Source organism: Sceloporus occidentalis, unplaced genomic scaffold (assembly GCF_023333645.1).
Source record: "Sceloporus occidentalis isolate IW3139 unplaced genomic scaffold, rSceOcc1.0.p SCAF_1, whole genome shotgun sequence".
NCBI lineage: Eukaryota > Metazoa > Chordata > Lepidosauria > Squamata > Phrynosomatidae > Sceloporus > Sceloporus occidentalis.
In genome coordinates this window covers 164,434,630-164,449,821 of record NW_028316981.1, presented here as the reverse complement: position 1 = coordinate 164,449,821, position 15,192 = coordinate 164,434,630, and the positions used below count along the sequence as shown (strand labels likewise).

At 43.2% G+C, this 15,192-nt stretch overlaps 1 protein-coding gene across 9 annotated transcripts in view; it reads right to left on the bottom strand.

Moving 5' to 3' along the window:
* Positions 1–1,406: 1,406 nt before the first annotated feature.
* POU6F1 (POU class 6 homeobox 1) overlaps positions 1,407–15,192 on the bottom strand; it is a 34,415-nt gene continuing 20,629 nt past the window's right edge. For 8 of the 9 annotated variants that reach the window (XM_089480635.1, XM_089480662.1, XM_089480656.1 and 5 more), the window contains 8 exons: positions 15,047–15,168; positions 11,725–11,950; positions 9,645–9,883; positions 8,210–8,338; positions 5,655–5,885; positions 4,124–4,262; positions 3,485–3,659; positions 1,407–2,359 (listed from right to left, as the gene is read on the bottom strand). In XM_089480635.1, coding sequence (XP_089336761.1) covers positions 2,014–2,359; positions 3,485–3,659; positions 4,124–4,262; positions 5,655–5,885; positions 8,210–8,338; positions 9,645–9,883; positions 11,725–11,950; positions 15,047–15,168 — 1,607 coding nt within the window. In that variant the 3' untranslated portion in view covers positions 1,407–2,013. The remainder of the gene's footprint in view (positions 2,360–3,484; positions 3,660–4,123; positions 4,263–5,654; positions 5,886–8,209; positions 8,339–9,644; positions 9,884–11,724; positions 11,951–15,046; positions 15,169–15,192) is intronic. The other variant, XM_089480693.1, reaches the window with a different exon arrangement.

The following is a 15,192-nucleotide window of genomic DNA, read 5'->3' as shown; positions in this document are numbered from 1 at the left end:
TGGTCTGTCTACTCCATTAAAAAGCCACACAAAGTACAGTGTTTTATCTCAGGGCTGGCTGTACCATAGGCAGACACCTCAGGCAAGAGTTTGGCTATCTGGCAAAGACAGAAGATCATAGTTGATCGATCAATCAATCAATCAATCAATCAATAATATGGAGAGGTGCTTATGGGATTTCTTATCTCGGCAGACAGAATAATTCGGCTGATCCAGAGCAATCTGTGCCATGACTCTGTTGGGGAGGGACATAATTTATTGCTCCACCTCAGGCAGCAGAATGTCTTAGGGTGGTTTTTCTGTTTGCCCTTGTTGGATACCTGCTCTTTTTGGACCCTGCTTGCTCAGACTTTGGATTGCCTTTTAGCCTGCTTTCAGAACACAGTCAACCTCTTTCAAAACCAGGAAACATGACTGCACACATTACATTTTGCAGTCCACCTGGTTCATCAAATGAACCTTTATTCGTATGCCAGGTGCTTTATGCGGTTATTGCATCAGCAGCAAGGAGGATGGCCTGTCTCTGGAGCCCTCTGACAGCAACTCCTCCAATAAAGATCTTCAGCAATAATCATGCATCAGAATAAGTGGAACCTATAACTGGAACACATGCACTTCAGCGATTCAAGATATACTTTTGACTTTCACTAGATCTAGATCTACTAGTAGATCTAGATCTACTAAAGCTGCATCCGCACTGCAGAAGTAATGCAGGTTGACACCCCTTCAACTGCCACGGCTCAATGTCATGGAATTCTGGGATCTGCAGTTTTGTAGCATTCTCAGTCCAGGTATAAGAAACTACAAAATCCCAGGATTCCATAGCATTGAGCCATGATAGTTAAAAGTGGTGTCAACCTGGATTTCTGCAGTATGGATGCAGTCTAAGTGGGTTATGTTACCAATTTGTTGTTGTTTCAACCTTGATCTCCAAAGTCCAACACTCAAACCACTAAACCACACTGGCTCTCATGTTACCAGGACATACACTTAAAAAGTCAGAAGCTCAACTCAGCAGTTTGCTTTGCATACTGGACTTGAATTGAGATTATCATCTTTCCACACACAAGTCTAGTTTATCTCAGACTTTCTTCATTTCAGAAGTATATTTGGGGATAGGGTGAGGAAGAGTCAGCTATTTGTTGGAGTTATTGTTAAGCAGTAGGGAGTTAGAAATGCTGATGTACTTTAAACTACCTAGAAATTGTTAGTGGAAGCTAGGGTTTATATACACCACAAGTATTCAAACTCTGATCCTTCTGATGTCCTGGACATTCCTACAGTGTGCCTTGGGAGTATCTATCCAATGAACCATTGTGTTTAATCCCACCAACACTTAAAAACAAGGGAACCCAACCCAAGGATACCAGAAAAACAACAGACCCAAAGGTACTAGCAGAAATTACTTTTTCCGTGAATAAAAAGTCTTTTAGTTTAATAGTGCTCTGTATAATAATAATAATAATAATAATAATAATAATCTTCACAAGAAAGAGATATAAATTATGACACTAATCTGTTTAGATAGTGTTAGCTGAGCTTGTTCCTATGAATGAAGAGATAAAACTGTCTATGAAAAAAGTTTGAAATGAAACAAGATTTTACACATTTCTTCTTGTAGGGAAACAGGAATTTCTGGTAAATGCAAATCGGGTGTCAGACCCAATGCTACCTTTTCATATAAAAACACAGAAAGTCGTTTTTTAAAAAAAGACATAAACCTGATGATGGTTTTGTCTTACACAGAAAGAAACTAAAGGCGTATGTGTTTCTAAACCCTTCACAGCTCCAGCACGACATTCAGGGAGAAGAAAGGACACAGCTGACATGTACACAACTGGGCCATGTGAGGCAAAAAGGATATCAAAACAGGAGGCACTCCTTCCTGCCTCGCATCTTCCATGCCAGTCATCACTGAAAAAGGATCAGCAGGTGCAAGGGGAAGTTAGCCACAAAGTGCTCACAGCAGCAACGTAAGGTTATGGAAGGCTCTTCAGTCCAACCCCTAGACCTTCAAGGGATCTGAAAGACATTGAGTTTGCTGGTGTTTTTGAGTGTCTGTCGCCGGTTGCAAAACCAGACCCGGACTACCTCGCGGTCATAATTGAGCTCCTTGGCAATCTCTGTGATCTCCTGGCCAGTGGGCAGGGCATTTTTCTCAAAGTAGGCATTGAGGGCCTCAATGGCCTGTGGCGTGAAAGATGTGCGACGTTTACGTTTCTTGGAGGGCTCGCCACCTACAAATTCCATCAGATTTTGTTGGCCCTCCTGGTTCCGCAGCTCAGCCTCGCTCAACCACTTCTCTAATACAGGCTTCAGCTTCTGGGCGCTCTTGGGAGTGATGTCCAACTTTTCAAACCTGCAAAGTAAGAAGGAACCATCAGGAGAATCAGAGAATCATGTGGTTCCCCCACCTGATTAGGCCCAAATCACATAAACAAATGCCATCACCAGAGCCTAGAACAATTATTTTGGGGGGACGACAACCCCACAGACAGCATTGCAGAGGGCTCTTGGAACTGCAGTCCAAAAAATAATTTCCCAGGGCCCCTTTCACACTACACAATTGTAGCACTACTTTAACTGTCATGGCTGCCTTTTATGGAATCCTGGGATTGGCATTTGGTCAGAGGCACCAGAGGAGATCAATGGATGGGGATTCAAAAAGCCCCTCCTCCATCAATTGCCATTCCCAAAATGCCACAGGATGCAACCATGGAAGTTAAAGTAGAATCATAGAGCTATAACTGTGTAGTATGAAAGGGTCCCAAGTCCTGACTCTCACCCATTACCCCATAGCTTTAGGAAATTTTAGCTTAGAGCAGAGTTTAAAGTGGGACTGCTCTATACCAACCTTGGATTCCCAGATGTTGTCAAACTACAACTCCCAGAATCTCTGACTGTTAACAATGCTGGATGGAGCTGCTAGGGACTGAAGTCCTACCTTAATTAGGAACCCTAATTTAGGAAATGTCCTGCAAATGTTACTTCTGTCAATAAGTTGACAGAAGTTTAATTACAATCTCACTATTTTAATGCACTACATAAAAACCGGGGTGAGAAGATTTCAGATTTGCAGGATCTACTTTGGTATTTCTGTTTTTTACTAAATCCACCAGATCTGCCAACTCGAATGAAGGGTTTGCATAGAGGTTCAGTGGGGCAGATTTAAGAGTTTTGTTTTAGTGACTAGAACTGAGCCAACTTTTATTTGGTTCATTAGCCAGAAAGACAGCTATAATTATTATTCTTGTTGAAATAAAATGGAAATCTGAATGCTTTATTACATCTAATGCAAGTCACCCTGAGATCTAACATCAATTTCATTTTGGTTGGTTCAAAACAGCTAGTAAAGAGACAAACACAACATTAATTTAAAATATACAATACAAAATCCCATGCCCTTGCCTCCCATGTCCTTGTTACACAAGCCTAAATAGTAACTGGTGAAAGAACCCTTAGAATACCCTAGCATGTAGCTTACCTGCATATAGCAGACTGGCTGTATGCAGGTCCTTCAGTTGCAGTTAATGCCTGCCCCACTTGTGTTTGTGTTAGGCCCAAAGATAGCCGTCGAATCTTAAAATTCTTGGCAAACTCTCTAATTTCCTCCAAGTTTATACCATCTTCATCACTTCCATTATTGGGAGCCTGAGGTTCTAATGTGGGAGAAGAAATAAATGACGAGAAGTTAGACAATGCAGTTTGTTCCCTACTAAAGCCTCTAACTACATAAAAAAAATCCAGACCCAGTAAAATCTGCCTCCAGACCCAAGGGTGAAGAACCTATGGCTTTCTATAGCCTGTTGGGCTATAACTCCTACTGACAGCACATCCATTTGATATGCTGGCTAGGAATAAGAGTCCAGTGATGTTTGGAGGACCACAGATTCCCTATTCTTCTCAATGCACTTGTGCCTCCTGCAGCCATGCATGCTAAAAATTCTAGCTGCTGCCATGGGGGGAGGAGCAGAGCACACCCTTTCACCAGTTTCTATTGGAAACCCCACCTTGCACCATAGCTATCCAAAATATAATGACCATGAAGCATTTCCCATTACCAGCCCACTGAAATCCATCCTCTACCTATCATGAAAACAAAAACGAACACAGAGATGCTTACTGGAAACCAGCTGGCTGACAGTAGGGGTCTCTGAGCAGGTAATGGGGACGGGAGCAGAAGCTAGTTTAGCTGCAGGGGGAGGACTGGCAATGACCACAGCTGGTTGTGTTAAAGGTGGGGCAGGTTGAATTGGCTGGACCTGCCAATGCAGCAAAAAAGAGAGTGATGTTCAGATGAGACATTCTCAAACACCTTGGGTTGTTTAACAGTTTGCTCAGCCCAACATTTGCTTTGGGTTTCCCATTTTGAACATTACTATGTACCATGAATAACAGGTCTGTTGGAATAAGGCAGATGGACTAGATCTTCCACTGGAAGAAGTTGGCAGAAGGGGACTTCTACACCCACACCCTTGTTCCCTGCTTCCAAGGAGGGTTTCCTCAGGGTCTGGAACCCTCCTGAGTGAGGTGGACCCTGACACAGGGGACCACTGGAGAAAATGCACCCTTCCACAAACATTATAATCATCATCCATCATCTTATAAAGTGCCATCAATTTACATGGCGCTTTACAGGTAATAATAATAATAATAATTTGTTTTATTTATATACCGCTATTCCAAAGATCATAGCGGTGAACAGCAAGTAAGCTAATTAGCAAGTAAGCTCATTTGCCCCCAACAGTCTGGGTACTCATTTTAGCTCCCTCCTCAGAAGGATGCAAGCCTGAGTCGAGCTTGGGCCCTTTTGCTGGTCTTGAACTCGCAACCTTGTGGTTTTGAGTGAATGGCTGCAGTACAGGCATTTAACCACTGCGCCACCAGGGCTCCGCCACTGCGCCACCAGGTACAATGAACAAAAACAATGGGTCTTTCCAGAAGCATACAATCTAAAGTGTGTACATACACATACATACAGAGGGAAAGAATGAATAATAAAACTATACAACTATAAAACAAATTATCTAGATAGAATACAAAAATACAATATAATATAAAACAAAATGACCAATCCATGTAATCAAATATACAGGATTATAAAATATTAAACTAAAGTTCCAAATTGGGCAGATTCCTTTCCCACTGTCCTCCTCTACAAGCCCACTACCCCAAAGCCTATTTCCTTCAGAAACATAGCTTGGGAAAGTTACTTTTATGAAAAATCAATAGAAGGAAGGATAGAAGAAATTAACGGAAGTGGTGGTGGCGGCGGTGCAGTGCCTGAAGAGCATAACTCTTTGTTACTTGTTTTCAACTTATGGTGACCCTAAGGCAAAACAGCCACAGGGTTTCTGGGGCTGATAACATTGCTCATTTGCAGGTGCCTTCAGCACATCCTTACTCTTCTTAAAAGTAACTATGCAAGCTCTGTTCAGGAAGGTCCTGGGAAAGGCTTTCCATGAGGCACAGGGGAACAACAGAACAAGAAAGTTCCTTTCAGCAACTTCTTTCTGTGATTGGTTTTTAGGCTCCAACCTAATATGTCCCATCTCTTCTCTATATGCAGGTACTACACTTGAGTTCTTTACTGAAGAGTCCTTGGATGATCTCCCCTCAGATTCAGAAGCCCTTGGCTGTCTGAAGAAGCTCACCTCAGTCTTTGCTGGAGATTCTGGGGTGCTGGGTGTTCTTACAGATGCTGCTGCTGCTGCTGCCTGGATAGTACTGCTAGCCAAGGTGGCTATGACCTGGCCTTGAGCATTCAAAAGCAGCTGCGGTGTCACTGCCTGCAACTGTAAATTCTGTGCTGGCAATGTGGCAGGGGCAGGATTTGCTGTAGCAATGCCTGCTGGGTTCACCACCCATGGGAGTGTTCCAATAACCTGGAAGATAAAACAAGGGAAAGATAAAACAAGGGTTTGGAGCACAGCCTTCATAAATATCCCCTCTCTCCACCATAACAAGGGGAGGGAGGGCAGACTGAGTAAAACTAAAGTGAAAGTGCGAGGAGGAGCAAAGGGAGGGGAAGGCTACAGAATATGCTGAGACTTTCATGATACATCCTTAAGAACAGAGAAACATGACTTGATGTGTGTGTGTGGTGGTGGTGGTGGTGGGGGGGGGCTGGCCAGCTCCAGTCCTGTAACTACTCTTACCCTCTGTTCTTATTAGGGCAGGCAGTGTTACTTTTATCAAATATCCATCCATAAAGTGCTGTTCTTGGTATAGCTGGTGGTACTGAAGAGGGTGGATATGAGCAATGATATGAAATCCCCGTTAGACCCTTCTGAGATTGATACCTTGGAGGAAACACACAAACAGCAAGAAGCAACTGCTGTTTAGTGATCTTGACAGTGCAAAGAGAAAGAAAGAAGCTAAGAAAGTATACAAACTCTTGGATTTCTTGCTGCTGTTTTCTTTGGTATTTCCTTTCCCCAGAGCATACTATTCCCTGGAGTCTAAATCAGGGGTAGGCAACCTGCGGCCCGCGGGCCGGATGCAGCCCGGCGAGGTCTTGGGACCGGCCCCAGCCCGGTCCTGCCGCCGATTGCCGCCGGGGCCTTTGGCCTCTCGCGCGCAGGGGCAAGGGGGGCAATTGTCTATAGACACCTCAGAAACATGCATTTATATTAACATTTTTTTAAAAATCAGCAATTTTTTTTGTGTGTCCTCCACTTTTTTTAAAAAAGTGTCCACCATTTGAAAATGTTGTCCTACATTTGTCCCGGTTTATTTATTTATTAAATTTTTTAAAAAAATAATTTAATTATTTATTTTTTGCCCCCCCCCCCCCAAGTTGTCTGAGGGACAGCAACCCGGCCCCCGGCTCAAAACAGTTGCCTACCTCTGGTCTAAATAGTCTGAATTTCCATAGTGTTGTTGCCATTCCTTAAAGCACCATCACACCCAGGCTCAATAGTACATCTTATCTAAGGGCATATCCCTATTTTTAATGTCTGATACTGAGCATTTTCCAGCTAAAATCCAGTATTTTTGAGCCTGGTTGGTTTCAATGGGAAAATTAAAATGACTTGAGTAACAGCTCCAAATTTCCTAATTTGGGATTACTTGGACCATATTTTTTTAAATTATGTTTTTAAATTCCATTCCCCCCTCCCCCTGTTCATGACTACCTTGATTCTAATTCAGTCAGCGGAATTCTGTATGACCATGTACAATGTGCCCGCATCATACGCAGGTGCACTTTACGCGGCTTTCAGCATACACTGAAAGCCACACTGGGAGAAGGGGCAGCATGTCCCATAAAGGATAATGGGGGGACATGCCCGTGGTGCGCACGCTGCCGCACCGCCACATCCACGAGCTCCATTCATTTAAATGGGGCTTGAGCATAGGCGGAATTCCCTTTACACAGGGCAGTCCGGAATGGATCCGCTGCATAAAGGAAGGGCAGACTATACTATGTAGCATCATAACTATGGCCAGACTGTACCCCAAACCCCACTTACCATTAAGCAGCCACTGGGATCAATGACAGTCCATTCCCTTGCTGACTGAGAAGTGGCTGCCTGACATTCCCAGTCCCTCTCATGAATGCTTTCCAGCGTAACAAGCTGCACCAGAGACCACTCACACAAGGGAGTAGGTGGGAACATCAGGCAGTTACTTCTCAACTGACAAAGGAATGGACTCCCATCGAACCCAGTTGCTGCTTACCAATAAGTGGGGTTTGGGAGACTTTCACAGTCCCTATGCAGCCACAGAGGATACCTAGGGGTCATGAATTCATAGCAGTTACGAATTAGTCAATGTAGGTTACATATCCTTAACTGCTCAACAGGACTCTGTTCAAGATTGTTAAACTTACATATATACAGCTTGCCCTCCATATCCACAGATTTTCCATCCACAGGTTCAACCATCTACGGCTTGGTAATATTAAAAATATACATATAAATTCTAAATAGCAAACCATAATTTTGCTCTTTTATATAAGGGATACCATTTTTCTAGGCCCCTGTATATAATAGGACTTCAGCATCCACAGGTTTTGTTATCCACGGAGAGTCCTGGAAACTAGCCCCAGTGGATACCAAGGGTCCACTGTAAATGAAATATTTGAAGATATCCTTTTCTTTCTTTTTTTTGAAAAAAAGGCTGGTAAACATTAATGTGTCCTTTTCCAGTAGGAAAGAGCTGGGCCTGTTGTTACTTTGAGTGTGTTTCTTGAGACTGTAACACTTACTTGACCCTGAGCATTGGTCAGAATCTGCCCAGTAATCCCCTGTACGCTGGGAATTGTGTTTGCAATCACTGGTGTGGCAGCCAGAGAACTGAGAAGCTGTGTTTGAGCCCCAAGAGAAGCTGCACTGATCTGCAGGAGAAAACAAAAGCCAAAGATCAAAATTTATATTGCTCTCTGTCTTCCATCATCCCTTGAGATTGATTTCTCTGCCTCAGCTGTCTCCCTTGCTTTCTTCAGTATGAAAATGACAGTAATACATAGTAGATAAAGTGTCCCACACACTCAAAAACAAGGATGATGAACTAGTAACTTTCCAGCCCGATTCAAGACCCTGAAGAAATTGGATGAAGCACACCAAGTCTGGTCTACTGCTTGGCTATTTCTGCTCTGATCAGGGAACATGTAGCCCTGCTGGACTACAACTTCCCACCCCTCACCCTTAGCTTTGCTGTTTGGGGCTAATGGGAAATACAGTTCAAAATGTCACTAAGGTCACATGTCCCCCACCAGCCCTGATCTAGAGCAATGGGTCTCAAGCTAGTTCTCTCCAGGTGGTTTGGATGACAACTTCCAAAAGCTTCAGCCAGCAATGGTTAGAGGTTCTGGGAGCTGAAGTGCAAAACAACTGAATGGCCAAAAATTGAAAATCACTGTTCTAAAGGACTGTATAGCTGTTGATTAAGATGAATGGCCACCCTGACAGCATAAAATGATCTCTTAAAAGTGTGGCAACATATAATCATTTTCACTGTGCTTTTTCCCCCCAGCCCTCTGGATGCATCCAGCCCTCTGGATGCAAAAAGGAGCCAATAACATATCACTACAGTCACAAAACCTGACATAGGCCTGTTACAGACAGGCCAAAATAAAGCTGCTTCGAGTCACTTTGAAGGTATGGTATTTCAATGATGCATGTGTCCTAAGAGTCCAAAAGCCGCATCAAAGCTGCATTCCAGTCCTTAGAACTGGAGTGTGGCTTTGGTGTGGCTTTTGGACTCTTAGGACACATGCATCATTGAAATACCATACCTCCAAAGTGACTCGAAGCAGCTTTATTTTGGCCTGTCTGTAACAGGCCTTTGTGAACAGTGCATGCGGGCTGTGAATAGAGGATTTATACCAGAGATGCCATAACCAATGCAAATGTTAACAGGCAAATGGACACTCTTCGCTGTTGATATCTATTCAACAGGTAATAGGTAGCCAGATATCCCAGGAGCTGCTGTTCATGTTAATAATGGAAACAAATTGCAGAACTTCTTTGGAAAGATCAGAAGATGCACCACCTTACCACTAAACTATACATAGCTCAGCAGACCTGAACAGGACTATGTTTGTTCCACTAGAAGCTTGTCCATCAACACCAACACACCCAGTCCCCAGATTTCTGAGTTAGCTAACAAGTCCTTTTCAGTGGTATTTTTCAGTTCCTTACTATTCCAGGATTAAAGGCAAATCCCGCTGGCTGAACCGTTATTTGAGTTTGAGTTTCCAATGGTTTGATAACTGGTGATGTGGACACTGCAGTAGACTGTGGCAAAATGGTTGGCTGAGCTTGTGGCTGGAACACAGTCTGTGTTTGGACTGCTGGCCTTGGCTGGACTGTTTGCTGTGCCTGGACCGGCTGAGTTGACTGCAAAGGGGCTTGTATTGCTGTGTTCAGCACTGCAGCAGCTGTTGGAGTGAGACAAATGGAAGAAGAGTCACAACATTATTGCCATGGTGATACTATGCTTTTATTTCTACCAATCTGTTTTCTTTATCCCATCACATTGTTTCCTATTTGAAACCAAGAGTAAATAGTTGGGAAAGTTATGTGTGCACATCTAAGGCAGGGAGGTTAAAGTGGGCCACATGTGTGGCTGTCTGCCCCACTTTTTCCAGCCACCTGCTCATCCACCCACACCCATCTGCCTTTTCTGATTTTGCTGCAATGCTCAACTGCAGCCAAAACCCCCTATAGTTTTGCTTTAAAACAATGTATGCTCCTGGCCAGCATGGAATAGTGGTTTGAGAGTTGAGTGTTGAACTCTGGAGATCAGTATTAAATTCATTGCTTGGCCATGGAAACCCATTGGATAACCCTAAGAGAGTCACATACTCTCAGCCCCAGAAAACCCTGTGATAGGGTCGCCCTAGGGTCACCATATGTTGGAAATGACTTGAAGGAACACAACTATGACAGTGATTATAGAAGCACAATTTCATTTCAAAACTATTGTAGGTATGTGCTCCCCATTTTCAAGATCTTCATGGGTTTGGAATGCCATCACAGTCTCCTACCTTGCAGAAGTTATTTACACCTATGGTCTAGAGGTGGGGAACATACTTAAGGATAAAATACAGAACAGATGCTTTACATATAGACTCGTGTTGCTACACTGTCTTGAAATAAACAAGATACATTACAGAAGGTGATATATCATTCCAAATGATGATGGTATAGGCATTTATATCAAACTGAGAACTGACTTTCTTCCTTTATTTTCTAGCTTCCTTACTGCAAATGCAAAGCTATAATCAAGTTCTGTTGGAAGCAAGTAAGCAGAAGCCCAAGACAGGGCCACAAGATGGTCTTGTTACACAATCAGTAACAGCTACAACCACCTGGAATTTTTACTTCATAGGTTCCCTTATTACAAACTGTAATGGAAGAAGAAACCCTATCTTGGCTATATTTTCTTGATTTGGTGCTGCTGTCTTAATACTTCTCAAAAGTAATTTGTGGAGATTACTGACAAGAGCATCCTCTCCTGAACAACCCAGTAAAACAGACAAATGTGCAATCTTCAGCCAGAAAACTGACCATAAGACCTGAGATATAAGCTACTGCACATGCTGATGGGATGCAACCAAATTTGCAGTGGGTATGAAGGCTCAGATGAAAGTCTCCTACACACATGGACTCCCCACACCCACCTATGTTTCTTTTCAATGAACATAGCAGATATGGGAATGCATCCCTTTGTAACTCTGGATATGATCACTCCTTTAAATTTAATACAAACACTGACTCACCATGGTCAGTGGACTGGTGAACAGTAAGAACGCAAGAGAACTGCCTGTGGCCAATGGGATGACTCTGGGAAGCTAACAAGCAACAGCCATGTCCCCCTCAGGTTCTCAAGCAACTGGTACTAAGTGCCATATTGTCTCTGATACTGTGGTTACTACACAGCCACTTTGAGTACAGTGGGCCCTTGGCATCTGCTTGAGTTTGGTTCCAGGATCCAGGGCCGGCTGTGGTAGGCATTATCCTCCATGAGTTTGTCTAATCCCCTTCTAAAGCAATGGTCATCATTACAGACCAATACTGTCTGCCCCTCTCAGCTCATGAAGCTAAAAACATTACCAGTGACTCCTTTAAATTAGCCCCTCTCCTTCAAAGCAGGATGTTGAGCCAATACCCCAAATTTCTGAAAGGGCAGAGAATGCCTCAGGACCTTCCTAGTGTGGTCCTGCCCAAACAGTGGATCACCATCCCAATGAGAGATCCTCTAGGAGGCGGTGGTTACCTTGCAAATTGGCTATAGGTGATTTGAAAATTCCCCCAGTAGGAGAGGCAGCCGTCAATCCTGGTAGGGCAGCGACCGTTGCTGCAGGAAATGTCCACACAGCCAGCCCCTGCTGACTTGCCACTTGACCTGCAATACTGATGGGGATAAGAAGAGGTTGAGTAACTGCCCCTGCTGGAACCATTACGCCTGTCACAACTGTTGCTAAGTTTTCCTGAGTCAAGACCTGCAAAAGTAAACAAGATTTAAAAAAGAAAAGGGAAAAAAATGATCAACGCCACTGCAGACAGCATCAGCGCAGCAGTCACGTCAGCAAGCCCACAGGAGGTCCAGCCCAGCCAGGAGGCGCCCGCCTGAGCTGTGCCCTTGTGTGGCTTTGCCCCCCATGCCAGCAGCTGGGCAGATCCAGCTCTGTAACATCCAAGTGGGGGCTGCTTGCAATGTCAACATTAAATGTGAGACAGAAGCATCTTTTACAACCCTGACAACTCACTCTAGGATGCCTAGAGTTTTGCCCCCTAAGCACAATGGTGCCTTGCTAGCAAACGACAGTGAACCTTAGTTGTCTAATGCTTCTGCCACACTGCAGAATTCATGCAGTTTGGCTTTAACTGCCATAGCTCCTTCCTGTGGAATCCTGGAATTTGTAGTTTTTGTGGCACCAGAGCTCTCTGACAGAGAAGACCAAATATCACAAAAAACTAAAAATCCAGAATTCCATAGAACGAAGGCATGGCAGTTAAAATGGTGTCAAATAACATTTATTCCCCAGTGTAGATGCAACCTAAGTGTGTGTCTGCACCAATTCACCAATTTTTTTCTTCTGGGACAATATCCTGGGAGAAGTTGGTGCAAATTGTACCACCTCCTTGGTGAAGCTGCTGATTACTGCTCCCCCTGTGGGTGTGATTGAAAAGGAAAGAGTCCTACTATAAAAAGCAACTCCCCTCCCTCCAATGTGGTACAAGGTGTTTGGAGTATGCACTGCAAGTAATGCTGTATTTGTTCCCCACAGAGGTCTGTAGTAAACATGCCTGCTCCATTACAGGTGATAGACTGAAGCCATCCTTGACAGGCCATCTATTCATCAGATATATGCTGGCAGTCTGATGCACTTATCTGACAAGTAAAAATATTTTGCTTTTCTTTGCAGATGCAAATTGCCTGGCAGAGTGTTCTTAGAAGGACAGGAACATGGAAGGAGACTTTAATAGTTCTTAAAAATGCATGGAGATAATCCTCCTAATGTCAAGCCATTGCGTCAAAAGATCTCCTTCCCAGTGCCTTGGTCTCAATTCTTTTGTGGATCCCAGTTTCCACAAAATGGGATAGGATTTGGGACACTAATTCCTAGACACTCAAAGTCTCCAGAATAAGGAAAAGAATGATTTAGCATTGGGGTATCTCTCTCATGCTGGCATAGTCTAAAGGCCTTTCCGCAGAATCAAATGAATTAGTGGATCCTTGTTATATGCTGGGGTTTGGTTCTAAGATGCCCCGTGGATAACAAAATCCGTGGAGGCTCAAGTTCCATTAAATATAATGACATAGCAAAATGGTATCCCTTATAAAAAATGGGAAATCAAGGTTTGATATTTTAAATTTATACTTTTTTTGAACATTTTCAAACCGTGGATGCTTGAATCTGTGTATAACAAATCTGTGTATAAGAAGGGATGTCTGTATTATCCCATGTGAGAAACCTCCTCAAATCAAAATACAAAGCAAAAAGTAGGATACCAGTATCTCAGTTTAACGACTATTGTCTTGCTGTGTATATGAGATGGAAGATATGGTACAAGGAAAGATGAAAAGATGCTGTGGAAAACCAGTTTTATCCTTTAAAAAAAGAAAGCAAGCAGCATAACATTTGAGATGTTTAAGTTTTTTCCTTTAAAATTTCCTTTTCCTGGAAAGTAACTTGAAAATATTTACTTTCCCTCTGTAATAGGTGGGTGGAAGGGAAAAAAACCTAATAGAAGGAATGGGGGACATGTGTTCCTCCAGACGTTGAACACAAACTCCTGAATCCCTAACACTGCACATGCTTGATGGGACTGGTGGGAGTTGCCGTCTAACATTATCTGTAGAAATGACACTCCCTATCCCTGTTGTTAATTATTAAATGCATATGGCTATTTTGCAGGGGAGAGAGGAATAAATTTCAATGATACATTTGAAATTTTTTCTTCTTTTTAAAAGAGATTGGTGCAGTAGTCCTCTTGTTTCTAAGCTGCGGGGTATACTTGTGTGAGATATTTAGCCTTCTCTGTCAGATAGCACTGGTGCCTATAAATTCCAGGATTCCATAGGACGGAGCCATGATAGTTAAAGTAGTTATTAAACTGTTTTATTTCTACAGTGTGGCAGCAGCCTCGGAAGATCATCACTAAATATCACATTCTAACCACTTCTACTACTTGACTGTGGCTTTAAGTGTTCCTACATGTTTTCCTTAGCAAGGTTTGAGTACAGAGCTGTGAGAAGGAAATACACTTTCTCCCCTCCAGGTACAAAATAATGTAGGTGGAATGCTGAAAAACACATACCTAACCACAACAACCCTAACAACTTTGGACTGTGTGCATCCAGATTAAAAACCAATATCCATTTACTCATCTACTGATTGTGCGGAAAGGCCCCGAGATCTCCTTCCATTTTCCTAGGATTGGAGAGGGACAGCATCTTGCTCACTGCAAATGTGTGAGAAGCATCTGTTCTTAAAACAAATCAGGGAAACCAGGTTTTACAAACTGGATTGAAGCTTCTTATCTCCTTAGCAAGTTATTGCATGGTGAGTGCTTTGTTGTGTATCAGAGAGTAGAAACCACAACATAAACTGTATGTTGACAAGGTACAGCATTTCTGCATAGCATGTATCCCACAGCGATCCCACTATGCTAGCAAAAACTGAACACCCACTATCACATACACTGGAAGAGTGCATTTGATTTCTACAAAGTCTGGTTCAATGGTTATTAGTAAAGGGGAACACAGTCTAGAGCACTGGAGCTCCACAACCTGGAACAGTATCCTAGATTTCAGAACAAACAATCTCCAACAGCACTTGATGATGATAATCCAGTACAATTCCAGGTAGTTTTGGGTGGGTTCGTTCTGGAACACTAAGGATCCTACAAAGTAGGAGCCTTCTAGCAATTTTGCTTCAACATAAACATGGCAGCCATATCTGACTACTCCAAGGAAACTGCTATATGCTTCCACCCTCCCTCCCCTGCAGAAATTGAATGCACTGTTTCCTCTGTTCACTGGCCATTAGACTACCTCCCATATACCCAAAACAGAACTGTAGGATAGTTACCTGTGGTGTGGCTTGCACTGTGACGGGAGTTAGAGTTGGTGTTTGCTGGCTTGTCACTTGGCTGAAGGGGAGCACTCCAGGGATAGGAGCAGGAGCTACTTCAGGCAATGTTTTTGCTTCACCTTGAGAAGGAAAAAAACAAGCCA